The sequence below is a fragment of the Ochotona princeps genome, chromosome 7 (assembly GCF_030435755.1).
Source record: "Ochotona princeps isolate mOchPri1 chromosome 7, mOchPri1.hap1, whole genome shotgun sequence".
NCBI classification, from domain to species: domain Eukaryota; kingdom Metazoa; phylum Chordata; class Mammalia; order Lagomorpha; family Ochotonidae; genus Ochotona; species Ochotona princeps.
Window position 1 is genome coordinate 52,943,727 of NC_080838.1, and position 27,942 is coordinate 52,971,668.

The window sequence follows — 27,942 nt, forward strand, 5'->3', positions numbered from 1 at the left end:
ATTGGAAGACTCAAACTAGAAACATATACCTTTCCCATTATTGGTGAATAGATTTGATGGAATTCCCATCAGAATTTTAGGAAATTCTTGTTAGAAAGAAAAAGAATGTTAGAAAGTCAAAGTAATTTTGGGGAGGAACAACACAAACTGAGTAAGTTAGAGGACTTATTCCATGCAATTTATATAATAACCTTAAAATGTTAGAAATTACAAAAAATATAGGACATACTGGTAGGTTCCAGGGCAAAATGAATGATGAGAAGGAAGAAAGGAAGCATGACTATAAGGTTAGAATGGGAAACTTCTTTATAGTAATGGGATAGTTTTGAGTCTGAATTACAGTGGCGTTTACTGGAGTTTACTTATGTGGCAAAATAGCATAGAATCATATGCAAACACTCAATATGTGTCTATTTCCTGATTTTAATATTGAATTATATCTCTTCATGATAGAACCACAAGAGGAAACTAGGTGAATAGATACTGCCTCTGTGCACTCTGTCTATAATTTCCTGTGTGTATTACTTCAAAATAGAAATTAAAACTTTCTCAAGCATTAATGGTTTACTGCTATGTCACATGTATGGATTACAAAAATTTGTCTTTCAAAATTTTCCTGTTTTTCCTATATTTTTCCTGTTTTCTGAAAACACTGTTGTTGTTATCAGTTTTATACTCAGAAGAAAATGTGTTCATATTGGATAAATAGAAGTATGATCTGTTTGTTGATTACTCAAGCTTAAAAATGAGGGGAGGATGTGGCTCCAAACAGCCATATTGCATCTGAGAAGGAGCCTAAGCTAAGTGATTTCTAGAATTTCATTCTATAGCTAATTTTCTTCTTGTTCACTTGCTTAGCTGGAGGGTGGCAAAGTACATCTTGCTTTTAAGTATCTTGAAAAAAATAATAAACTGGAACAATGTTTCTGGATTTACTGTTAATACAGTTGTGAGCCTGAAAGCATAAGGTTTCTGAAACAAAACTTTCTGATATTTCAACTCTGACGTTAACAGGAATATAGTATGGAGCAGGTTGCTATTATGTGGGACATGCTAGTTCAACACTAACGACACATGTACTTTCCACACACCACTCTGCTTTTTCTCTTCCTCTCTTCTCCTTTCCACAGATTAAATCGTTATTCTAAAGTGATTTATACTCTTTCACCTTCAGGAAAAATGTTGGATTCCTTAGTGAGTCTTGCATGTCCTTGGGCGTTAGTCCCACTCTCCTTTTCCTTAGGCAGCAATTGCCAGTTACTGTTCTCGGCTTCCTAATTTTACAGAGTTGATAATAGATTTAGATTTCCAAGTCTGGGCTGGTTCATAATATCCTTATAAAACTGGAAAAAATGATTAATTGATAATTTCCCCTTTTCAAAGATACATAATGTAAGTGCAAAAATCCTCTCACTGGTATGCTAGTAAGAAAGAAGTTCCCTCTAGGGATAGATATTTATAATTGTTACAAATACCTGCGTGGAAAGATATGCTGTCTCAGTCAAATATGATTAGTAGCAGAATTAGATTTAGTCAAACCTATAGCATTATGAATAATGAGTACGTTAAACGTCAAAATAGGGTGTGATATGGAGACTCTTCTGGGTAAGCTTGTCCACAGACCCCAAAAATGAAATAAAAAAGATGTTTCATCATAAGAGAGCAACCTAAGTTGTTCAAGTTATTCATAACTACAACCAGGAGAGTATTATTTTCCTAGAGCTATTTTTGCTTTTAGGGGAAATTTGTAGCTTTTTGGAAAATTACATTAAAATAGAGACAAATGGAGCTACTGTTGAACATGCCATGTGCAGTGTTTCTGCTGCAAGTATCTGCAAAGCATATCATGTTCCATTTCAACCCTGTCACTTTTAGTTTGGGTACCAGTAGAAATAAGTGTATTCTGTTTTCTAGGAGTTTGCAAACTATTAGCTATGTATATAACCATTTCAACGAGAATAAAAAGTCTACATTGTCATTGCAGTCTTATAGATATGGCATTTTTCCTTTTAGAAACTGCACAGTATATCTCAAAACTACCCACAATGTGTCACATTATATTACACCAAACAACAACATAGTTTTGCGGTACCATTCCTGTTACTAAAAGCATACAAAAATTAAACTTTTGAGGTTTTTTTTTCCAGGGAAAATGCATTTTCAGAATTTTTATTCATGTTAAATGCCAACTAGAAAGTTAGTGTTAACAGATATCAAATTTTGAAGAGGGGCTAAAATTTTATATAAAGTTTCTGACTTCCAAGAATAAAGTGATTGCATTTTTCATATCAAACAATAAGAATTTCTGTCAACAATCTGTTTGAAGAAGAGTGTACTTGTCTTTCCTTCTCTCATTTACGTTTTTCTAACCACATCTGTTCATCTTGATCTTGAGGAGGAAAACTGAATTTGGGGAATGAAAATGTGACCAGTACAGGTTTTTCATTGCACATTATAATAAGACTAGGGAAAAAGTTGTATGCATGTACTCTGCTTCCTTTAGTGAGGAAAAGTCATATAAACAAAAATGGTTTAAGGGAAGTGATGTGGAATGGTACTGTGAAAAAAAGTTCTTGTCAAAGAAAAGTCAGTCTTAGACCTTTCCAAGAAACTTTGGCATTCGTGACAAGAGGAACTTTGAGTATTTCCAAGAAGCATTACAAGAAATGATGTTTACCAACACAGCTGAAGCATGAAATTGGAAGAAATCTTTAAATATTGGGAGAGAACCAGACTACTTTGAACTTATTTGGCTTTCAAAATCAGTCCAGTGATAACATTAGGAGGAAGGGATTTATTATACCCACTGATGGCTTTTAATATAGCCAGTTGGCATTGGAAAGGAATACATTTTCAAAAAAATGAGTGCTCATTTACCTTGGTTTGCAGACCCACAGTGGAGGCAAACATCAGCTGAAATCATGGTCTTTTTGCATTAGGTTTTACTTTTAGAGAAACACTGCAGATGTAAAAATTTGACAGAGGCTTCTGATCCTGCTCTGTTGCATAATGGTCTGGATCAAAGTTGATGCCAGCTGTTAATAATCATGAAAGAAGTCTGCTGTGTGAATGTACTATGATGTTTGCAGTCTTCAGATTATGGGAACTATCTCTAGATAAGGCAAAGATCTAGAGATAGCCAATTGATGCTAGACAACGCGCCCTGAGGTTTGGATTATGTGATTTGGGGCACTTATCATCAAGCTCAATTATTTATCTACAAAATGAGCCCTTACTATTAGTTATTTAAGGAATATTTGCTACATGAAATATGCTTAATACTTGGTTCATGGTAAATTCTCAGTGAATGTTAATATTATTTACTATTATGATTATCAAAGTCATATGGGCCAAATTGTCTCATTTAATATTTCCATTTAATTATTTTGAAATGATCAAGTCCAGATGTAGCTGCATGTATTTTGGCTTTAAGTAAATCCAAAATGTAAAAAGTTAAATATAATTGATGAGGAGTATGTTAATGGGACAAAACATTCTGTTTTAATTTTTTAATTTTTAAAAATGCCAGTTGCATCAGTGTATATAGGCCTAAACATTATGCATGATAAAGAGATGATGACAGAAATATAAATCTGCATGAATTTACTTATGTGCAGAATCTGACATGTCAGACATCTACATGACAGTGGGTGCCTGGGCCTGGGTATTTGAGGAAACAGATACAGTCCTTGCATAAAATCTTTAAGTTAAAGAGCAATACATTTTGGGAGTCTTAATGTACAGCTTGGGTTGTACAGCGCGTGTTTATTAGTTTGTGGGAATCATAGCTCTATCAAATGTTATATTCCTTAAAATACATGCAATCTTAATTAAAACATAATTTTTATGAATGTGATGTATCTTGATTGGGTACGCCAAAATGTCTTTCCTTAACTTGCAGATATCAATTCTGGATATAATTAGTTCAAGTTGATGTGTGCCTACAGAATTGGTCCAACACAAAAGTCACTTAGCTTTTAATACTCAGATCAGTTGAGAATTTGTAGAATATCTTCATTTATATCCTTATTCTTGGCAATAGACAAGGCTATGGGATATCTTTGCTATGTTTCCCAAAAAACAAAGGGAAATGAAGATGTTGAAGAGTGTAGGACATGGGAGCTAATGTACTGTAGTTAGAACATGGGTTCAAGAATCAGACATTGAAGGTCTTGCCTTTCCTTATTTAGATCTTACAGGCAAGTTACTTGTCCTGAACACTTCAGTTTTGACATATATAAAAGTTACTAGTAGTATATGTCAGAAGATTGCTGTAGGTATTAAATCAATCCATGTATACCATGTACTATATAGTCTAGCATCTTGTAAGTGATCAATAAATGTTCATTATTTTCATAGCTTGGTATTTTATTGATTCTTGGCTGGGCTGTTGCAATAATTTTCATTATTTCTTAAAGTAAGGTGCTGATAGGGTCATAACTTTCAGCTTCCCATGAGATTTAGTTTATATAATTAGTAACTAGTATAATGCATAGAACCGAATTTATAGGAAATAATTTGGGAGATTGAAAATAACATTTTCATAAATGGATGAAGTAATAATTGTCTATTGGCATTACTAGTTGAATTTTGAAGTTACAATTTCTATAATAGAAGCAAGTTGAAGAAAATACTTCTTTGTAAGCAATTAACTCCTAATTCTTTAGTGTTATGCTATAACAGTTTTGTGGCTACCAATGAACTTCACTTACATATTTTAAACATAGTGACACTTATGTTCTCATTTAAGAACCAGTTAAGTAATAGGAAGTCTGATACATCCAGGTAGTGGTAATGTTTAATTGCCAGCTTTTAAAGAAATCAGCTTTAGAAAATTATAACCATTTTGTCTTTGGATGAATTAAAAATGTTCTGGAAATTTTTTTAAAGATTTATTTATTTTATTACAGCCAGATATACACAGAGGAGGAGAGACAGAGAGGAAGATCTTCCATCCGATGATTCACTCCCCAAGTGAGCCGCATCGGGCCAGTGCTGCGCCGATCCAAAGCCGGGAACCAGGAACCTCTTCCAGGTCTCCCACGCGGGTGCAGTGTCCCAATGCATTGGGCCGTCCTCGACTGCTTTCCCAGGCCACAAGCAGGGAGCTGGATGGGAAGTGGAGCTGCCGGGATTAGAACCGGCGCCCATATGGGATCCCGGGGCTTTCAAGGCGAGGACTTTAGCCGCTAGGCCATAATGCCAGGCCCATTTCTGGAAATTTTTATATTTGTTTTTCAAGATTGATTCATTTATTGAGCAAGCAATGGGGAGGGGGGAGAGCGAGAGAATATCAAGGAGAAAGAAAGTGAGAGAGAGAGAATCTTCCTTCATTGGGTGACTTTACAAATGTAGAGTCCAGGCCCGGAGTTTCATCTGGGTCTCTGGCACATGCGGCAGAATCCCAAGTAGATGGAAGATGTCAGAAGTCATCTTCCATTGCTTTCCCAGGTGCATTAACAGGGAACTGGATCAGAAGAGATGCAGCTGCAGCCTGGACAATTCATTTAAGAAGCAAGCCTCATAGGTGATGCTTAACCCGCTGTACTACAGTGCCATCCCCAAGGGAATCTGCTTCTTAAAAATAGTTCAGGTATATAGAACAATCGTGTTCTACTTAGGCAAACATTGTATTGTGGTGGTGTTTATATGGCATAAAAGCATAAATGAAAACCTGGCCATGGTAAATCAGAGGCTTTTGGTCACTAAGAGCTTAACAAAAGGAATTGATATTTATAAATTCAGGTCCTGACCTCAATCACATTTAGGGTTTAAGTAAGTACATCAAAGTGAATGACCATTTTCCCACCACTGCAACTGCAGCTGTGAAAAATGGCAGGAATGATAATCATATGAAACAAAATGCAATAAAGAGGCAGATAAGGCTACTGACATACTGGGTTGTAGTTGTTAATTGCTACCTTCTTGTTTGCTTTTTCTTTTCTCTTTCTCATTCCCTTGTCCCCTCCCCAAAAATCAATCCTTCAGTGATGTATGTCTATTAACAGACAACTCTGTAATGCACAGTAGGGAAGATTCAAGACCCAGACCTTGAAAGTGTAATTCCTTTTTCTTTTGCTTTCCACAGTGTTTCCCACACACAGCCACTCTCTAGCAGTTAATGTTCTAAAGATGGGTAATTTTTCCAGGAAAATATGGGAGGAAACATTTAATTTATAATCAAAATTTATTTTCCTAAAAAGGCTTTACAAATACTATATTCTCAGGAGTTGAATTACGTGCTGCTACAGAGTTGTGGCATAAAATGAGCTATGTAGCTAGCCAAGGGGAGTCTTTACATTTATTGTCAGATACTATACAATTACGCCCAAAACCTTTGGTAACCCTAATTCTTTCTTACACCTGTAGTATTGGAATCATTATCTACTTACTGGATGGAGCTTTCAATGCGAGTTATAGTAAGGAAAGCAGCAAGATTTGCTGTGTAAGATGAAATGACAATCAAAGCAAACAGCCACCAAGCCCCCATCATCATTCGGGTAGCCAGCGTAGTATAAGGGACCTCCCCACCTGTGGAAAGAATCAGATGGAAAAAAACACTTATTTAGGAACTGAATGCATGTATGTTCAACATCAGATCAGCTTTTGCATAGTGACAGGTTTTTATACTTAACTACTAGCATAGGTTTGTACATTTTCATCATTTATGTATTTTTTTCTCATATGACACCATGGGAGACTCAGTCAAGAAGCATGATAATGACTTTATGTAGCACATTGAAATGACTGTTCCTCCCCACTTTATCCTTGAATTAATTATCCTCTTATTACAATCATAGCTATATACTTTCATTCCCAGAGCTTGATTATTCATTAGGTGAAACTCATCTTACTGTACCTATACTGAATATTAATCTTACAGACTCACAAATCATGTAAAAATTATGCTTAAATTCCCTAGAAACACAAGTTCTTAATGACCTTGGCATGACACATACCATGAGTGGCTTTAGCATCAAAGTATTTGTTTTCTTCATGATTGGCTACCTACTTTTTTAAACTGATTGCAGAATTCTCCCCTCTGTCTTTTAAATATTTGTACCCCTGGGCTCTCTGGGTGCAACCTTGAGCTTTCTTCTGTTTCTGTCCATATTTCTATGCTGAGTAACCATAAAAGTCACTTGACTGAATATTATTAAAGATTTATTTATTGTTATTGGAAAGGCAGAGCAGATTTACAGAGAGAAGGAGAGACAGAAAGATCTTCCATCCATTGGTTCACTCCCCAAGTGACTGCAATAGCTGGAGATGAGCTGATATGAAGCCAGGAGCTTCTTCTGGATCTCTCATGCAGGTACAGGGTCCCAAGGCTTTGGGCAATCTTCTATTGCCTTCCCAGGCCATCAGCAGGGAGCTAGATGAGAAGTGGAGTAGCTGGGACATGAAATAGCACCCATATGGGATCCTGGTGCATGCAAGGTAAGGGTTTAGCCATTGAACCATCATGCTGGGCCCTCCACTCTCTCTAGAAAGCTATAGTAAATGCTTACATGTTTTGTACTTGGAATCAAATAGTCACCTCAACTATCACACCTACCACACACAGTGTAAGATTTTACTTTGAAACTCATTCTTCTCCAGCCCAATTGACATTATGTCTTGGAATAGCAACTTTATTCACATTACTTGTCAGATAAAAAATAGGCATGTGCCAGTATCTCATTCAATAACACATCATGTTGCAATTATCTTCAAGTTGCATTTCAAATTCTACCTCATTTCATCACTACTACTGCAGAAACTCATTTTTAAGCCAATATCTTCTTATACGTATGCCATTTGCTTCTTATGAATCTTCACTATTTACATTTCACTATTTACACTTCACTATTTGTCACTCCAGAGAGAGGTGCCCATCTGTGAGTGAATGGATAAAGAAAACATGTTATATACAGACAATGGAATACTGATCTAGTCTTTATAATAATAAATCCCTAATACTTTTATATCAGATAAAACTTGGATCCATATATTTAAGTTAAATGAACCAAACACACAGCGCACATTCTCTTTAATTTGTGGAAGTTTAAAAAATTGCTTGGTATGAATTTGGTATAGTGACTTCCAGAGACTGGTAAAGGTGCGGGAAAGGGCAAATGAGGGATATAGGGGGTATAGGATAAGAGGAAGCGGAAAACAATGAGCTCCTAGGAGCTACAAGTTCTCATGTTCCAAGACCCAGTGGGGTGAATCTGGCCGACATTAATGTGTTTATATACTGTATGAAGAAGAAGAGATGAGTGGGAAGGCTTCAAATGTAGAGAAAACAGAAATACCAATTGCTGGATTTGATCATTTCAGCTGTATGTGGATGCAGAAATGTTGTACTGTATGCAATCTTTTAAATTATCTTAAAGGTTTGTTTGAAATTTGTTTTATAGAATCATATCAGGGCTTATTCCATAGTGTTAGTACTTGTCATTTGCTATATCTGAAATTTTCTTCAATAACAAAGGTCTTCTCCACTTAAGTTACATGGTTTTATCTTCAAAGGATATCTTTTCACAAAGACCTCATATATGCTACAGCTTAGCTCAGCCTGCCTCATGCGCAGACCTGGCCAAAGTGTATGGAAGTGGCTGCTACTGCCTTGACCAGCCAAGCTCGTCCGTTGTCCTGGCTCTCATGTTCACCCGTGGGGATTGCAGCCCAGTATAGAAGTGCCCACAATTCTCCTACAAGGTCTTCTCCCAGCCTCAGTCTTGGGTTTGACAGGGGTGCTGTGTCCAGCATGACATGATTCACATCCAGTACCAGCACTTGGCAGCAGATGCTACTGTCTTACCCAGCCTGCTTTGCCTAAAGTCCCTGCACTCATGCTCAACAATAGGCACTGTAGTCTAGCAGTGGAGTTCCCAAAGTTCTCCACCAGGCTGTTCACATGAAAGATCCTTCATGCTGATGGGGCTTTAACCCAGCTTGGTATTACCCACTCGCAGTCATAGCTCTAGCTGGTGGATGGTGTGCCCTTGCCCAGCCCAGCCTGCCAGCAGATCCAGCTCACACAAATGCTGACAAATGTTGTAGCCTTACTTGACCCATTTCTTACACTCCTGGCCCAGCTCTTATACTCCCCAGCAGGAGCTGAAGACTCACAGGGGAGTTCCCCAAGTTTCCATAACAGGCCCATTCTCAGCGCGGATCTCAGATCTGCCCTCATCCCTGGCTTTTTCATATACTGGTGGATGCTGAAGCCTGGCCTGGCCTGGCCTGGCCCAGCCCCCTCCCAACCCTGGATCCCTGCCTGCGCTGGCTCCTGGGAGTGTCAGGTGAATTCCATGATGTAGACTTGGTCAACCCCTAGCTTTCCATTCAATTCAAAGTGTGTTGTAATCCCACAGAGGCAAACCAACAAATCCCCAGTAGAATCTACCCCCCAGATCTAGTTTTCTTGTAATCTGGTGGGTGCTACAGCCCAGCCTAACATGACTAGTTCCCTGCTCCAACACATCCAGGCAGGTAATATGGCCTGACCAAGCAAATTATGCCACCCAATCCATTTTTGTGTGTGCTAGCAGGTGGCAGGCACTACTGTTTAGCTCAGCCCAGATCTCCCACATGGGCAAGTGCTTTGGCCTGACCCAGACATGCTCTCTAGTTTCTTGCCTCTAAACCACTCCATCTCAGCTCCCTCATCTACCTGTGAGTGCAGTGGCTCAGTCTGTGGAAGACCCGGGAAGTCATTCCTTCATTGTCAAACATGCCCTCAGACATCCCCACTCCAGTACATTCCCAGACCCCCTTTGCCAGGTAGTATGCATCCCCCTCGTCCCAAAGTCCCTTCCTGGGGCCAGAGTGGCATGCCCTGGATCAGTGTGCTCCACTTTCTTCACATATCTTTTAAAAAAAAAAAAGGAGTAGGCTAGACAACTGTGCTGGCACTGGCACACTAGTATAGTTAACACAAATTTAGCATTAACTAGGCCCAGGATGCCCGCCAGCTATTGGCTGCTTTCCTTAAAGCAGTGTAACACTTTCCTAGGTGCAACACCATCCAGGCAGTTGCCTACAGCTGGAGTAGGGATTTCACAACAATGCTGACAATTACAGAAACTAGACAATTTGAGCATAACAATTATTTTTAGGGCCAATGAGGTAGAAAAAAATGATTCTATTGGAATTTTACAGGTAGGAGATAATTCAGAAAGATGACCTGATATTTGAACTGATTTTCTCTGAGAGGCATAAGCCAATTAGAAATGAGGAATGAGCCTGGTTTAATGGCTCAGTGACTAAACCCTCACCTTAAAAGCATGGGGATCCCATATGGGCACTAGTTTGTGTCCTGCCTGTTCTACTTCCCATCTAGCTACCTGCTTATGGCCTGGAAAAGCAGTAGAGGATGGCCCAAAGCCTTGGGGCTCCACACCTGCATGGGAGACCTAGAAGAAACTCTGTGCACCTGTCCTGTTATCAGCTCAGCCCTGGCCATTGTGGCCACTTGGGAGGTGAACCAACTGTTGGAAGTTTGTTCTCTGTCTCTCCATCTTTCTGTAAATCTCATTTGTCTTTCAAATAAAAATAAATCTTAAAAAAACCCTTCAACAGTCAGGTGGTTACTAAAATTGAACCCAAAGTTTATCTAAGGAGGAAGTAGACTAAGAAATCTAGAAATTCCCCATATGGTTTGGAAAATTAAAAACAAATTTCTATTAGACTGTAGCTCAAGGAAAAAAAAATTAAGAGCAATAAAAATATTCCAGTCTGGACAATAAAAGAAATAATAGCAAAATTCCAAACTTTCTTCTTCTTTTTTTTTCAAAAATTGTGTTCTATGGTACATTGCTAGGTATAGGGTATCTCCTCTCTGCTTTCTCCCTCCCATCTTCTCCTACCATCCCCCACATTATTACAGTAGTATAGCCTTTTAGTTATAATTCCATGTTTAACATTCTGCTAAGTTGTATCATTGCATTGCAGGTATAGGCATTGCTAAAAAAAATGCTAGCATCAAATTTTCAAGGTATGTTTAACAGTTTCAGTGGGATCCTCCTTTTGTTTAGGGGTAGAGATACATACTGCAGTGTATCTTTACTTGCTGATATGCTAGTCTCCATCATACAGTTCATCTATTAGAATATATGCATATTTATATATCTGTTTTACATTTTGTATGGGGGTTGTCTTATATCAGAGAGAATATATGGTAGTTGTCTTTTGAGGGGTTTCTGAATTGCTTCTATGCCTTCACTATTGTAAACTGTGCTGCTATAAATATAGGAATGCAAGTCTTGATAGCTGACAACAATGCAGCTAAATTTCTTGGGAAGGAAATTGGCAGCTTATAATATATGAGAAAAGAAAGCTAAACTAGATGAGCTACTTGTCTGTTTGGAGAAGTTGAGATGTCAATAGGTTAAACCTAAGCAACAAAAAAGCACTGAGTTCAGAGCAAAAGTTGATAAAAGACAAAACTACAGTGTTGATTAAACAAAAGTTTGATCTTTAGTTTTTTTTTTTTAAACACCTAAATAGCTGTTAAGGCAGCTCAAGAAAAGTTAAGCCATCAAAAATACAGTAACTGACATTAATATTAAAGATATTATTTGGGTAACAAGAAGATCTTAAGTATAATTTTATGCCAACAAAATTTTTTAAAAAGATTTAATTATGTGAAAGAGTTCCAGAGGAAAGAGAGAGAGACAGAACTTCCATCTGCTTGTGGACTCCCCAGATGTTCACAGCAGCCTACAGTGGGTCAGACTGAAACTAAGAGTTTGATCTGCATCTGCTACATGGGTGGCAGGGGTCCAAGCACTTGGCTGTCTTCTGCTGTTTTCCCAGGTCATTACCAGGGAGCTGAATTGGAAGTGAAAGAACTGGGATATGAACTGATACCCATGTAAGTTATCAGTGTCGCAGGTGCAAGCTTTACATGCTAAACCAGAATGCCAGTCTTTTGCCAGTAAATATAATAGCTGAGATGAGATGAACAAACATCCAGAAAGTCTTCCAGAAGACAGAAAACGTATGTAGTCTTATAACTAGTAACAACTATCAATTCAGAATTAAAACTTCCACAAGAAAATCCCCAACTATATGGAAAGTAACTTTGATTTTCCACAAACTCTTCCTGTGATTACGAATAGCACATTTTATGTATTTTATAAAGAATGTGCAACTCTGTGTACAAGATCCCCAGAAAGGTCATTCTAAGAAAGAAAAGTTATAGGCCAATATCTTAGATAGTTGTGGACACAGAAGATTAACAAAGTAGAAAACTGGGATTGTATAAATGCTCTAATTATCCAAATTGCCCTTGCAAGCAAAATCAAACAAAAGCAAAAGCAAAAACAAAAAAATTCCCCATTCACCAGTACAGTGCAACAGTGCAATACAATAAGAGCAAAAGAGGAACGGAGTAGCTGTGTTGGCCTCATGGCTAAGATGGCCCTCATGCATCCCATATCAGAGTGCTTGATCTGAGGTTGGCTGTGCTTCAGTCCGCCTTCCTGTTGAGACACTCCTTGAGAGACAACAGGTGATGATTCAAGTAACTGGATTCCTGCCACATCCTGTGGGAAACCACTTTTGGCTGAGTTCAGCCATGGCTCTGGGGACATTTGGGAAGTCAGCCAGTAGTTGGGAACTTTCTCTACCTCTAAAGGCAATAAAATAAATGGACTAAATTTTCAAAATAAGAATAAAAAATAGATTGCAATTAAAAGTTGTGGCTTGGAGGTGACATGAATTTGCATGCAGAAAATCCATGAGAATAATATAAATTACAAAAATTTAATAAATCAATTTACTGTGACACAGAAGTAAAGCTAAAAATCAACCACCTTTACATTGAATGCCAACCAGGAGATTGGCACTGTGGTATAATGGATTAAGCCATTGTGCTGGCATTTCAGCATCCCATGGGCCCCCTTTTAAATCCCAGATTCTCTACTTCTGATTCTGCTCCCTGTTAATGCTCCTGGAAGTCAGCAAAGTTGGCTCAATTACTTGGACACTTGTATACATGTGGGAGATTCAGAAGAAGCTCCGTACATCAAGACAGCCTAACTGATCATTTCTGCTATTTGGTCACTGAACCGGTGAGTGAGATTTTTCTCTCTCTCTCGCTCTTTTGTCTGTCTGTCTGTCTGTCTCTCTCTCTCTCTCTCTCTCTCTCTCTCTCTCTCTCTGTCTCCCTCTCTCCCTCTAGCTGTTTTTCAAATAAATAATCCTTATAAAAGAAGTAGCATCACACTTAAAACATGGAATTAAAAATAACATTTATAATAGCAATTGAAACATACATCTAGAAATCTATTAAGAGTTGGCAAAAAATCATCACTACATGAACATTTAAAAGACTTTTAGTGAATTAAAAGATTCCATAGATGAACTCATGATGTTTGTTCATTGAAATATTCAATGCTGCAAACAAATTCTTTTTAAACTGATTTATATTCAGTTAGTAAATTGCCAACCAAAATGCTGGGTGGTGTGTGTGTGTGGGGGGGGGGAGAGAGAGAGAGAGAGAAATTGAAGCCACAATTATATGAAATTGAAAAATGCTATAAATATCCAAGATATTCAAGAAGAAGAAAAAGACTGAACCCTGCTGGCTGCAGCTTCATACTGTAATTAAGACAACTCAGTGTTTGTACAAGGATAGACTGGACCGATCAATGAAAATTACCCATGCACGTATAGGCACTTAATTTATACTCAACTGGCACTGTCTTACTGTGCAGAAAGGGAGGTCTTTTCATTAAGCAGTACTAGGTCATTTGGCTATATATCTGAAAATGATTAAACCATCTCCTCATCCATACCAAGGATAAAAATTAGTACCAGAAAGCTTATTGATGTTAATATAAAAGATATACAATAAAGCTCGAGAGTATAACATAGGAACTTTATCCATTGGTCTGCATATTAAAAGATTTCTTGGAACAAAAAAGCATTATTACAAGAGAAAAAACATGTTAATTTTGACTACAGTAATATTCACAGGTCAGAAGATACTATAAAGAGAATGAAAAGATAAGCCACATAGAAAATATATATAACAAAGCATTAAGTAATGCTTATTAAGAGCTCCTATATATCAATAAGAATGAAACATAGCAAATATATAACTGGGTAAAAAGCATCAAGAGACAAATCACAAATACATGGAAAGTGGTTAATTCTATACTACATATTAAATAAAAGAAAAATGAAGTCTTTTTCTACAGAGGCATCAGAATAAACAATATTAAAAGTAAACATTTTGGCAAGAATGTGGACTTATTACAATGTTCATATCCTATTGGTGAGATGTTGTTTCTTGGATAAATAATTTTGCAGCACCTATGAAAACTGACATATTAACCTATTTTAAAATTGAGAGCTGAAACATGTTTCTGTCCACTTGTTCACTCTTCAATGCTTGCAGGAGAAGGGATCCCACTACCTGAGTCATCACTGCTGCCTCGTAGGATCATTGCAGGCATAAAACTCGAATGAGGAGTCAGATCCAGAAACTTTTGGAAATGAAAGTTTTCATTGTTAGGCTATGCACTGTTCCTGTATATCCTAAGATTCTGTAATTGCCACTGCCTGGGCACATAACCAGCTGTTAGTATGAGTAGATTTTTGATAAGCTCATTGAAATACTAAATTATAAACAATGTACAGTACCACAAACTTTATAAAGATCTGCCCTCTATTTACACCAAAAAAGTGTGCTGGCATGTTCACAGCCATATTATTCATGGCAGCACCGAGCTGGAAATAGCATAACCATTATTTGAGAATAGAATGGATAAGTGAATATAGCTGATATGAGCAATAAAAACAAGCCAGTATCCTTTACAAATAACTCAGTTATGAATTTCATAAACCTTACATTGGGTAAAAGGATGCACAGTGTATGAAAACTATTCAAAATGAGGCAGCATGGGTGGTAATGGAATCACCCAGAGACCACTGACTTTGGGAAGAGTAGGTAATGACAGAGAGGTAAGCAACAGAGGCTGGGTCACTAATATCCCTCTTTTTTTCTGAATGGGATTTCACTGCAGGTAATTCACTAAAGTTCCAATTTCAGTCTACTGTCTTGTGTGTAAATATTTGAGAACTATAAAACCAACAGAAGAAAGTAAAGAGAAGAGGGTGAGTTTAACACAATTGTTTTCTCTCTTTTCTCTGTCCACAATTTGACTTAAAGCCCCCAAAATGTTATTTTCTAGATTCAAGATGCTAAAAGAACAAGACAAAAAATGACGTGCTATATTAAAACATACTACAGAGGGAGGTGTTGAGCCCTGTAGCTGAGAGCTCCTGGATCTGAGTCCTGATTTCAGTTCCTTATTGTAGATTCCAGCTAATACAGGCTCTTTGATGCTGTGGGGATAGCTCAAGCAGTTGGTTCCTGCCACTCACTCATAAAACCACAGTGAATTCTCACTGCCTGGCACCAGCCTTGCTTCTTCCAGCCGTTGAAGGATTTGGGGAGTGAACTCTGACACAGAGTTATGTCTCATTCACAATTCACTCCCCAAATGAAATTCACATTTGAGGTTCCACCTAACTGCAGTGAGAATGCCTACATTCAGAACTCTACTAACAACTCTTGCTGGCATGAATGTGGGGGAAAAGGTACCCTCCCTCACTGCTGGTAGGAGTGTAGGCTAGTACAGCCATTATGAGAGTCAATATGGAGATTGCTAAGAGAACTGACAATTGACCTGCCATATGACCCAGCTATCCCACCAGTGGAAAATATATCCAAAAGAAATGAATCTGCACATGAGAAAGGGATCTGTAATCCTACATTTACAGCAGCACAATCTACAGTACTAAAGACATGGCAACAACCCAGATGCCTGTCAAAAGTGGGAATGGGAATCCTGTGGAACACTTGGGTAGTTATACAGTAAACACATTTTAAATAATTTATCAAATAGCAAAGAAAAGAAAAGAAAAGAAAGACATGGCAACAACCCAGATGCCCGTCAAAAGAGTAGTGGTTAAAGAAACTGTGATGCATCTACTCCATGGAATACTACTCAGCCATTAAAAAGAATAAAATTCTACCATTTAGAGCTAAATGATCACAACTAGAGACCATTATGCTCAGCAAAATAAATCAATCTCAAAAGGACAAATGTCGTATGTTCTCTTTGATACAAGGCAACCTTCATGTAAAATATGAGATCAATAGCCCTTTTAACGTTGTTTTTGTGAATCTCATGGTTTTTGATATTTTTGTTTTTATAATTTCTTCAAAATTTTTCTTATTCACTGACATAGGTCTTACAGTAGCATCATTTTCTTCAAAAAGGTTTTTTGATTTTCTTTTTCATTTCTTCAATAACACATCGGTTGTTCAGTAGTATGTTATTTAATTTCATGTTGTTAATTTTTTTTTTAAAGATTTTATTATTATTGGAAAGCAGGATATACAGAGAGGAGGAGAGACAGAGAGGAAGATCTTCCATCCGATGTTTCACTCCCCAAGTGAGCCGCAACGGGCCGGTACGTGCCAATTCGATGCCAGGAACCAGGAACCTCTTCCGGGTCTCCCACGCGGGTGCAGGGTCCCAAAGCTTTGGGCCGTCCTTGACTGCTTTCCCAGGCCACAAGCAGGGAGCCAGATGGGAAGTGGAGCTGCCGGGATTAGAACCGGCGCCCATATGGGATCCCGGGGCTTTCAAGGCGAGGACTTTTAGCCGCTAGGCCACGCCGCCGGGCCCCATGTTAATTTTTATTTTCCCTCCTGTTGATTTTGTTTTGTGGCTTTTCATTTAAGGGAATGTATAGTAACTGCTTAATAGAGACTATCAAGATTAAAGCTACAATGCAGTATGCATTTCTCCTTCCAAATCAAAGATAGACTCCCAATGGAACTGTTGAATATATCTGACAATAGAATGCTGGACTCTCTGCCATTTTCGATACGTACACTATCAGGATTCACTTAAATTGCTCAGCGATGGACTTAAGACTATTTATGAAGGACTATGATATTGTGATGGTATGGATGAAATCAATGTGTGTGTGTGTGTGTGTGTGTGTAGAAGGGGTGGTATTTGGAGAGGGAGCATAAAATCTCAGAGCCTATGGAACTGTATCTTCAAATAATAAAATAAATTTTAAACTTTTTAAAAATTACTTGAAAAGATAAGAGAGAGAATGAGTTTATTCTATCTCCTGGTTCTATCTTCTTGTTTCATTCCCTAACTGCCTGCCACAGCTAGGGTTGGGCCAGGCCAGAGCCAGGAGCCAGGAACCCCAGTGAGTCTCTTACGTGAGTGACAGGAACCTAAGTACTTGAGCCATCATCTGATGCCTCCCTGGTAGATTAAGCTGAAGTTGAATTGAAAGCAGATGCAGGTGTCCCAGGCAATGGCTCAACCCAATGCACCGCCAACCTGCTCACCTCTCTGTCTCATGAACATTTCTGTTTACTGAATCTGTGCTAATCAATTGATCACTTGAAGTATTAATGACTCAGAATATTTTACCCTTATAGAATTTCAAGTGAGAAAATATAAAGGTATTGCTGGCAATCAATATGGAAGTTTCTGCCACTGTAAGAATACTCTGTGTTTGCAAGTGGAAGAATGCATGACTTATCTGGGATATTTTAGAAATAAATGTAAACATATCAGGTTTCATGTATTTCATAGGTCGAGTTCTAGGAGGATAATCACAACTCTTCCTTTCCCTTCTCCCTCCCCTGCTACTTCTTCCCTCCTTTTCATTAATTCATAAAGACTTAATTTGCTCTATAATCACAGGCTTAATTCACCACTAGACATGAATATAAATGCATGCTGTCTGTGTGTATATTAAGTGTTCTTCCAGTGAAATTGAGGGGCTGCTTGTCACCAGGGGGGAACATTTTTTAGTATTTTGGGAATAGATGATGTGACATAATGAAGGAGAAGTGAGGTGTTAGTGTGATATGCCACAATTTTCTAGGTATAATATATTGAACTCAGGTTCAAAGTAGGTTAGATTTCCACACTGTGCCACATTTATTACTGTTATAACAACTAGCTCTAGGTATTAGAGAGAAGGCATAAAATCAAATTATGTTATGGTAAGGATACTGCTTTATTTTATAATTACTTTTGAATTAATGAAAGCCTCAGTTTAGAGCCAAAGCTCTCTAAAAGGTTGAATTTACTTTTACAAAGGAAAGCAAATCTCAAACTCTGGAAGGAAATGGCAGCTGATTAATATTTAATAGTTTTGGTTACCTTAAGCTTATTTTCTGTTCAATTGCACTTTCATGTTTCTAGTAGTGAGCATTACCCTTATTAACAGTGATGTCAATGCCCCTCTAATCTGTTTCAAGTATCCTTCTTTACCATCTTTAACCTTAGTAATTTTCACTGTCAAATCCACAGTCCCCCTGAAATGTAAGATCCACTGACCTTGCTTCCTCTTTGCTATCCCTCCTCCTCTCTTTACCACACTTCCCTCCAACTCAGTGACTTCAGCGTAATCCATTACATTCATTCTCAACCACTTTGAAATGGTCTTGGCTAAGCCAGCTAGCAAGGCAAAGCCAAATCTCTTCCTACTCTGTGTGTCTGCATGTGATTCTGGGTAACGTACAACCACGCATGCCAGTTCAAATTAATGACCACAAACTTCAAGTGTGTCTTCATTGCAGCCTCGTGGTTACAGTACAGCCTCCAAGCAATTTCTCCCGAGACCTTTTAGACACTTAATGTTAAGTCCTCACTCTTGCAGAACCAAACACTCCCATTACTCCTCAAGTTTAATTGATAATCATGGAATCTATCCATTTAAAAATGAAACTATCAGGAGAAACTGCTAGAGAAAATCAGATGCATATTTATGGTTAGCATCTTTCAGTAAGAAAAGGAGGACTATAGGATTACATTTTCAAAAAGAGGCAATGGGAGGGTAATTCCAGAATAAATACACACAGAGGAAGTGTTTTGTGATGTAACTTGAAAGTTGTAACATGGTTTGCATCATTTAAAACATTGTTGCATTTAAAAATCAAACTGAAAGCAAATTTGAGTGATACAAACAAAAGTGATACAAATAAACCCAAAACATGATTAAACAGAGGAAAGAATAGCTTCCAAAGACTACCGAAGGGACAATTTTTTCATTCATCCATCTTTTCAGATTCCTGTAGCTATTCCCTCTAAACCTAAGCAGCAGCAATCCCCTTCCTCAGTACCTAACAGGTGTGGTCCAGTTCAAATGATTTTCTCAGAACTCTGTTGTGAACGTTCCGCAACATCCCAGGCAGAATGCACCATCATTTCCTATATAGGAGCATCCATCAGAACAGAACCACACACATGGGATCCTGGGATTACACTGCTCCTGTATCCATGTAGCACACAAAGTGGACAGGGACCATCCAGAGGCTGTGGTTACACTGATTCATTTAGTGGCTCCCCATGTTGGTATAGAAAAACTGCAGTGCAGAGCAAGGCTTTGCAGATTGGCTGTCTGTGACAATAAGGGTGATTTCTGAAGATTAGGAGATTCCTGCCACCTGCTGTGATGCGTGAGCATGAAAACAAAACTTAGAAGTGAAATCAAAGGCACTGAATGTACAAGTCAGAAATAATTAAAAATGTGAAATCCTTGATGACTGTTTTGAAAGAGTCTCATCCTTCAGGTGCAAGGCAGACAGGGCTTAGGACAAGGATAGGACTTTTAAATAATTTTTCTCATTTGACAATTGTTTGCCACAGAAGGGCTCTCATGCTATAGTAAAGGCATGGATAAGAAGTTTGCATTTCCACATTACCCTAAATCTTTTTATGTTGGAATGGAACTTTCCTGCAGAAATCATTCTTCCTGTATACAAATGTTTTTTTTTCTTTTTAATCATTTTTTTCCATGATGCAATTTTGTAGGTGTAAGGATTCCTCTACAGGGTATGATCTTTTTTGCATGTTCTTGAAACTTTTCATAAGCCATTTCTGATCTTTGAAGAAATGCATGCTGTTGTTCAAATTTGGTATGGTGTTGATTATATATTTCATTGACTTTCATTGGTTTAAGTCAATGTACTATAGCATATTATCCTATCTTTGGAGAGTATAAGATTTAATGCTACCAGATATTAATTTGCATAAACACCTTTGGACATATAATCTTTTAAATATTCTGAATTATTTCCTCTAGAGAATCCATGAAATGATGTTATTTGATGAAAAGCAAGTTTAATGAGTTACTCAAGTGATAAGACTTTCTCAACCAATTTTGGTAACGTTTATTGAAGAGACTGATATGCTATGTCATTTTTGTTAGCAGATTCTTTCTGAAGTGTTGACATGCTTGCAAATAACACTATTGGCTGATAAGTGTATTGTACATAAGAAAAGTAGGCTAACAGGTTATGCAATTAAAACAGCATTTGTTTTAATATGGGAAGACTTCTTAATATTTATTAAGACTTCTTAACTTAATATTTATATTCCAAAATAACTACAATATAAATTTAGTCTTTACAAATAGCAATGCTTTAATATTTTTTAGACTCTTCTATTCTCAGGATATTCTATTCTTCATTAACTGAAGAACAAATTCTAACATTTCCACTTAAATATTTTTTTAGGTATATACAGGAGGTTACTGTCAAAATATGAGAAAATGTAATTAAAAGATATATCTGTTTTGGTACAAAAAATCTTTGAAGTCTATGCAAAGTTTTTCATAATACATGTGCTCCCTGCACATTTTGAAGTACCCTAGTATTAGTGCCATCTATCCATGGTTACCTGAAATAGGAATGTTCTGATGAAGCCAAAAAAAAATGTATAACTCACTATGAGAACTTTCTACTGAAGGAGAGAAACTTTGTAGTTCTTGAAACTTTATGTTTAATGCAAGTATTAGTTTATTTTACTGAAGTCAGCACCATGAATATTTAAAATGAACAGATCTAAAAATGCTAAATGAAAATTTTTTTCTCAAATTAAATAGATGCTGGTTATACTACATAAACCATATATGCTAATTTTAAATTAACTTTTAGGTGTCAGTTGTTGGCACTCTTACAAAATAAATTGGATTTATTACTAAAATAAGGCAATTCTTGGAAGATTTTTTATTTCATGTTTTATCATTGCAGTCATGTAGAATTCCTTTTGGTTCCAACAAGATAGGAAATAAACAGTACCTTGTAAACCAATCATGGATTTAGATTCCTAGTTTAAAAAACAGATTATATTACAATTTTATAGAGTTGTACCTCAAGAAGTAGTTGAAACTGTTGTGGTCAGTGCTTCATTGAAATACCAAGTTTTGAGTGAAACATTAGGGATGTATGGATAAATGATACATGTAGTATTTATTACCACTGTGCAACCATAAACTGGCTGAATTTCCTTTCCCCATGAACTTGATGGTGATGGTAATTTGAAGCTTTCTCTATCCCATCTCTAGGTCTAATTTAATGATATTCTTTATTCTCCTCTTGCAAGAATTGTATTGTATTCACTTCTATTGGACACCTTGCAATTTTTATTTTTTTTGACTGCTACCTTTCCCAGAATCCAATAAAACTACACTCGTAAATGTTAAGTGTGAAAATAAGAATACAGGCACATACCTTTATATGCTAGTTAAGACACCACTTGGGACCCTGCACACCTACACACCTGCAGCCTGTAGTGGAGTGCCTGGGTTCAAGTCCTGAGTCTGCTTTGAATTGAAGCTTTGTACTAAGGCAGACCCTAGAGGCAACAGGTGCTGGCTCAAGCACTGGGGTCCTGCGTCTATGGAGAAAGCCTGGATTAAATGCTGGAACCCAGCTGCGTTGTGAGAATTTGAGGAGTAAACCAAGGGATGAGAGATCTCTTCCTGTCTCCAGTTATTTGTTTGCTTGTCTTAAAAAAAGTATTTCTTTATTGTGCTTATTTTAAAAAGATTTTATCTTCACATATAATCCATTTTAAATGTCTTGGTAAAAAAAATAGAGAAACCAATTTTTATGTCTTTTCTGGTTTGTCCTTCATATAGGACAATGTCTTGCTTTACAGGACTGTAGTTCAAGATTTGGAAAAAATATTTAAGTGTGTAGTAGACAGAATTTTCTAGGGGAAAAAAGAAAGGGGAACAAAAGGCGGGAAATCTCTATACTTACAAAACTGCATCATGGAAAATAAATAATAATGAAAATTTTAATAAGCTTTAAAAAATGAGATTTTATAAGTTCTGCTGGACACGAAGAACAGATGTAACTCCTCCAAAGCTATAGGGAGTTTTCCGACAGTTTGGCTCAGGGATACTGTGCAATATTTAAAGAACATCTAGTTGTCACTTCTTTGTTTTCCTCTTCATTATCCTTTTAGATTTCATGTGTGTTGACGTACTTTTTGGCATATTCACTCAATTTTTATTTAATTTAATGGGACAATTTCTTTTTTGAAAGGTAGAAGGAGAAGGGTATGGAGAAGGGAGGAATGTGAAGAGAGAAAGACAACATTCCTATTTATCAGTTCCCTCCAAAAGGATTGCCTGGCACAGGGACCAGGACTGGACTGGGTAGGAGCTGGCAGCTCACTTTAACAGGAAGCTGGACTTACGAGTGCAGCCGGGACTCCATTCCAAGTAACCCAAATACTTGCGCATCTCAGGTAGTGTGTTAGCTTCTAGAACAAATACCTGTTCCTGTTTCTATTTGTAGTAAAGAAAATAAATAACACATTTATGTATGACGTATGGATGTATGTATTTATATATGTATATATATTTATATCTCAATTGATTTTCAACCAGAAGCAAAAAAACAAGAATACTTAGTATGGTTTGAAAATGGAGCATTCATTAAACATATTACATTGGTACTTTACAGAAGAACTATGAAAAATATTCTTTCCTTTTTATATTCTTATTCTCCCCCTGCCTATTGTTCTCATGACAGACCTGGCAATGAAATGAGGCTGGGAAACTTGGTGGAGAAGGAAATATGGTCTGGATGACTCGTCGTTTGTCAAACAGCATGAAGCAAGGCTGCAGTTGAGTCCGAACCTGCCACTCTGTAGTGATGTATTAGCTTTTAATGTTTTAAAATAATTATGGAGAGGCTTAAGCCACCATATAAAACCACTATATAAATTCTAGTGCCATGAGCTACCCCATTTTTCAGGAATTCAATCAATCAGTGGTTCTGAGGAAAACTGCCACCCAAATTTTGCCAAATTCAGAAACATGAAAGTTCAAGGGAGGGAGGAAGGGGCGGTAAGCAGCAGTTGTAAACAGAAATCAAAGGGAAATGAATCTCAGTGTGAATTTAATTTGGGATTTTGGAGTTTGGTTCCTAAACTAGATCTTATGTGTGTGTCGTTAGTTCTGCAAGGTCAGAGAATGCCAATACATATTCAATTAGTTTAATGTTAAAAGGAGTAAGACAAAATACATTTTCAAAGCTCAGAAATGGCACACAAACCCATAAACATGTTAATCCCCCTCGAAGATTAGCTTTAAATTAGGGCTCATTTATTGAGTACACATTAGATTTATAATTTTATGGAGAAGGGAATCATTTAACATTATGCATCAAGTCTTTCAAAATCAAGACCGTACTTCTAAGTTTTCAATGTCATCGTCTTCCAGAACATCTGTCTTCCTGTGTAAGTTCTTAGGAAGATATTTTCTTCAAAATTTCACTTTTGAATAATAATTTGGAAAATGATTAAATCAATGAGCTTTCAGTTCGCTGGAATTGTAGGACAGTAGGCTAAAATAGATGTTTTTCAATGTAGAGTTTCTATATATTCATATAATCTCATTAGCTAATATAGACAGTTCTTTAACTGCAAGTCATAAGATTACTCATGTGATAAAGACATAGTAATTTCCACAACATTGGTGGTTGAGTAAGCAATGTGCATGAAACAGAACTCCAGGATTTCTGTGTTCTGGCATCTATATAGAAGCAAATACAAGTGTGCAAAGCTGAATGTGTTTTAGGATTTGGCATACTGCTCAATATTTTACTTAGAGAGTATTTTCCTTTCTAATTAGATGTATTATTTGGATATGGTCTCTATAGTCTCTTGGGAAGCAGTAAGGTACTTTGCATTTATACCCTGCTTTGAACTGGTTAAGGCTTGGCTGCTGCAGCCTTTGCAGAATGAACAAGTGGCTAGAGGAGTTTGTTTATTTGTGTTTTTGTGTCTGCCTTTCAAATATTTTTTTTTCAAAAAATTGAAGATCATGAGTAAGGATATAAAGCAAAGGTCAGGAAGAATATTAAAAAAAGCATGTGTTGAATGTTTACTAAGTTACTAGGCATTGTGCTAAATGTTTCTTGAGCACTTTCTTATTTAACATTATCAACAGTTTTACAGATTATCCAGAGAGCAAGATTGGGTTTTCTGAAACAAAGGCTAAGGTTACAGATGAGTGAGTAGAGAAACATGATTCATAGTAACAGGTTATTAAAGGCAAAGGAGAAGACAGGGTCATAGAAGCCAGGAAGGCTCATGGTGTTCCTCCTATAAGTCCAAGCACCATTTCTTTTTTTTTTTTTAAAATCTATTTTATTGTATTGTTGTTGACAATCTTTACATAGTTAATTACAGTTAAAGAAAGAAAAAGAAGAAAAAAAATGTTCAGGGGAATAGGGAAGTAGGTAATACTATTATGTCCATATTGTTTCCATCATGTATCTGAGGTAAAGGGGGATATTGAGGGAGAAGCTCCACCCGGTTTCCCGCCCACTCTGAGTCCCGGATGTGGGGCATGCTCTGAGATATGTGCTCGAGTGGTGTTAATAGTTCTCCGGTTATGAATCGCTGCCAGTTTCGCTCGATGAGGTCGTCCACTGATTGATATGGTCCATGATAAAGTCTTCGTTTGCCCCATATTTTGCTGCCAACATATAGCTGAGATGAATGATTGATCTGCTCTGTCTTCTGTCTTTTCTTGATTAGAGTTCTGAGTCCAGCAGTTCGATTGGGGAGATCTCCAAAGAAACTTTGAGGTATTCCCAGACTAGTTTCTTGTATGTTCTAGCAAGCACAGGGCCCGGCACAGTCCATCACCCCGATCAGCTGGTGGTTTCAATTGCTGGGTTGGTTCTGTTTTCGGTCCCGAGTTGCACTGGAACTAATGGGTGTTGCAGTCCAGTCTGGTTCGCCCCTTACATCAACCAGTGGGAGCTGCAGCCTAGTTGGGGCGACCCATAATAACCCCCACCAGGCCCGCCCCCTACCCTGGTTTGCCAGTATGTGTAGCAGAAGACCAGTCTGTTCCCCATCCCATTTGGCTCTTGTACTTGTCAATGGGTATTAAAGCTTAGTTCTATCTAACCCACTCAACCATCCAGCCCTCACGGGTGTTGTTGAGTGCCTGTCTATCTAGCCATCCCAGCTCCCATCCTAGTTTTCATGCCCTCCCACGGGAATAGTGACCCAAGAAGGGGGAACCCACTTTTTCCCTCTCAGGTCTCTCTGTCCCGGTTTATGCACTCTTTATGTGGTTCTGTGATTTGACTTGACAGAATTAGTCCCCAGTGCCAGCTTCTGCGGCTATGCCCATACATCCCTCACTCACTCTAATTTATGCTTGCACCAGCAGGAATAATCAGCCCAGCCTGGCTTTTCCCTGGTCTAGTCCACATGCAGAGCACAGGTGATGTAGCCTTGCTTAGTCTGGTCTGTCTCTATCCCAGCCCACGCTCTCCAGTGGGAGTAGCTGTCCAGCGAGGGGACCAGCCCCTTAATCCCCCTGCTGGTTCTGCCCCTCCCTTCCTGGATCTCACGTGTACTCGTTGGATGCTGCACTCATATCCATTACAGGCAACCATGCCCTGGCATTCCATAATGTGTACTGGTTTTGTCGCGACCAAACCCGGCTCATCCCACACTCTGTTCTGGTGATCAGATTTGCCAGTGGGTGACATGAACTGATTCAGCCTGGTCTGCTCCTGACCCATGCTGAATGAGTGCCAGTGGGAAACTTTCCATGGCCTATTCTGGGCTGTTTCCTATCATGCTTCTTGTGCTAACCTGCAGGGACTGTGTCCTGCCACAGGAGTTGCCCAGGCTCCTCCATCAGAACCCCTCCCAATGCCAGATTTTGCGCATGCCAGGGGGTCCTTGAGCCAACCCTACCCAGTTCACCTCCTGTCCTAGCAGGAACAGTGGCATTTCCTGGCTGGTTTTCACCCCATTCTGCTTCTTGTTGTTGGATGTTTCAGCCCAGCCATGGCTCGTCCATACCCACATACAGCTCATGCATGGCTCAAGAGGGGATTGAGACCCAACCTAATCAGTCCCACATCTACCCTCTGGTTCTTCATGACACCAGATGGTGTTAGGATCTGAACTGGCCTGGTGCATCCAATCCCAGCCCACACTAGTGCCTTGGGTGACTACAACTGTTTCCTAGATAGAATGCAGCGCCCATTCCAGCACACGCACCCCTTGGTGGGAACCTCAACCCAGTTAAGGTGTCCCCATGCCTCCCCAACTGGACCTGTTCCTAGCCGTAGATCATGCGCCTGCCAGTGGTTGCTCTGACTCAGCTTATCTCAGTCCCTCACTTGTCCTGGCCTCTGCCTTAGACAGTGTGACTTAGCGTCCTTGACTCAACTAGCTACCTAAGCAACGATTCAGACAACCAATACCCCAGAGCTCCCTGGCCGGGCGGCCAGCAGGCAGAGCCTGTCACCACATGGTGCACTGGCCGCCCTGGGGGAGGCCGAGGACTTGTTCACTGCCTTGCGGCAGTGTCTTTGGCGTGAGCCCCCAGCATTGGGTCTGACCTGGCAGGGGAACCCCCCACAGCCGCCACACTGTGAGGAGCGGCACTTCAAGCACTATTTCTTTAATCAGGTGTATCACCACTTAATTTTCTCTGAGCATGTTTAGAATATGGACTGATAAACAAAAAATTTAAGATAGATTTGAACAAATAAAATTTAAACAAATAGTGTAAGAGTTTATCTATAAAACTCAGAAAAAAAATCCTCATTTGAGAACCATGGCAATCATTTACTAAGATCAAAATATTTAGCTGATACTTGGAGGCAATAATCTTAAAACCTTATCAGTTTCATTAATTGGTGATACTGGAAGATGTAACATGTCAGGAAGCTGGAAGGTAATTGTGCGGTGACAAGAGATTCTAAAAGAGGGAAACAGGAAAGCTGTGTAGTTCTTTCCTCAGAGTTGTTCTGGGAGGCAGGTGGGTTGTGATTCTCTTTACTTGAACATCACGCACTTGGGATAACTCAGTTCAGTAGGTTTGTGATTTCTCTGTTTGAAGGGTAATCTATAAACTTTCATTTTATCATTAGAAAATCCTGAGCCTCACGTTTTAAAAATTTCAATAATTTTAAATGACTTCTGAAAGTTTTATGTTACTTTTTGACTTAGTTATAAACCAGTAGATTAAATTTTCAATAACTAAATTGATGATGAAAACCAAATGGTAAATTGTGATTTTTTGCCTTATTTTCTCTTATAGACATGAACCACAATCTTTTGAATAAGTTTATTCATCTGTATATACATATATAAGGATTTATGTATATGTTATAATCTTCTGAAAACTTTTTCTTCTACTGCGATGCTCAGGGTACAGACTTTCTGCTACAGAGTGAAATATTCAGGTAGACAATTCCTTAGTAAATATTTAATACTTGCAGACAAATAATGAAATTCAAAGTAATAATTGAATAATGATCCTCTTTGTGATTTAATTCAACTCGCCAAAAACTTTGAGTTGTCTCCACCTAATAATCTTTTTTTTAAGATTTATATATATATATATATTTTTTTTTTACTGGAGATTCAGATATACAGAGAGGAGAGACAGAGAGAAAGATCCTCCATCTGCTGATTCACTCCCCAAGTGGCTGCAATGGGCAGAGTTGTGCTGATGTGAAGCCAGGAGCCTCCTCTGGGTCTCCCATGTGGGTGCAGCATCCCAAGGCCTTCACAGCCTTGCCCAGACAGTAAATAATACTATAGAAAACTA

General features: G+C 38.2%; 1 protein-coding gene across 2 annotated transcripts in view; it reads right to left on the bottom strand.

Moving 5' to 3' along the window:
- Positions 1-27,942, bottom strand: part of GRID2 (glutamate ionotropic receptor delta type subunit 2) — a 1,304,007-nt gene that overhangs the window by 275,466 nt on the left and 1,000,599 nt on the right. For both annotated transcript variants that reach the window (XM_058667042.1, XM_004590568.4), the window contains exon 12: positions 6,393-6,531. In XM_058667042.1, the coding sequence (XP_058523025.1) occupies positions 6,393-6,531 (139 nt within the window). The remainder of the gene's footprint in view (positions 1-6,392; positions 6,532-27,942) is intronic.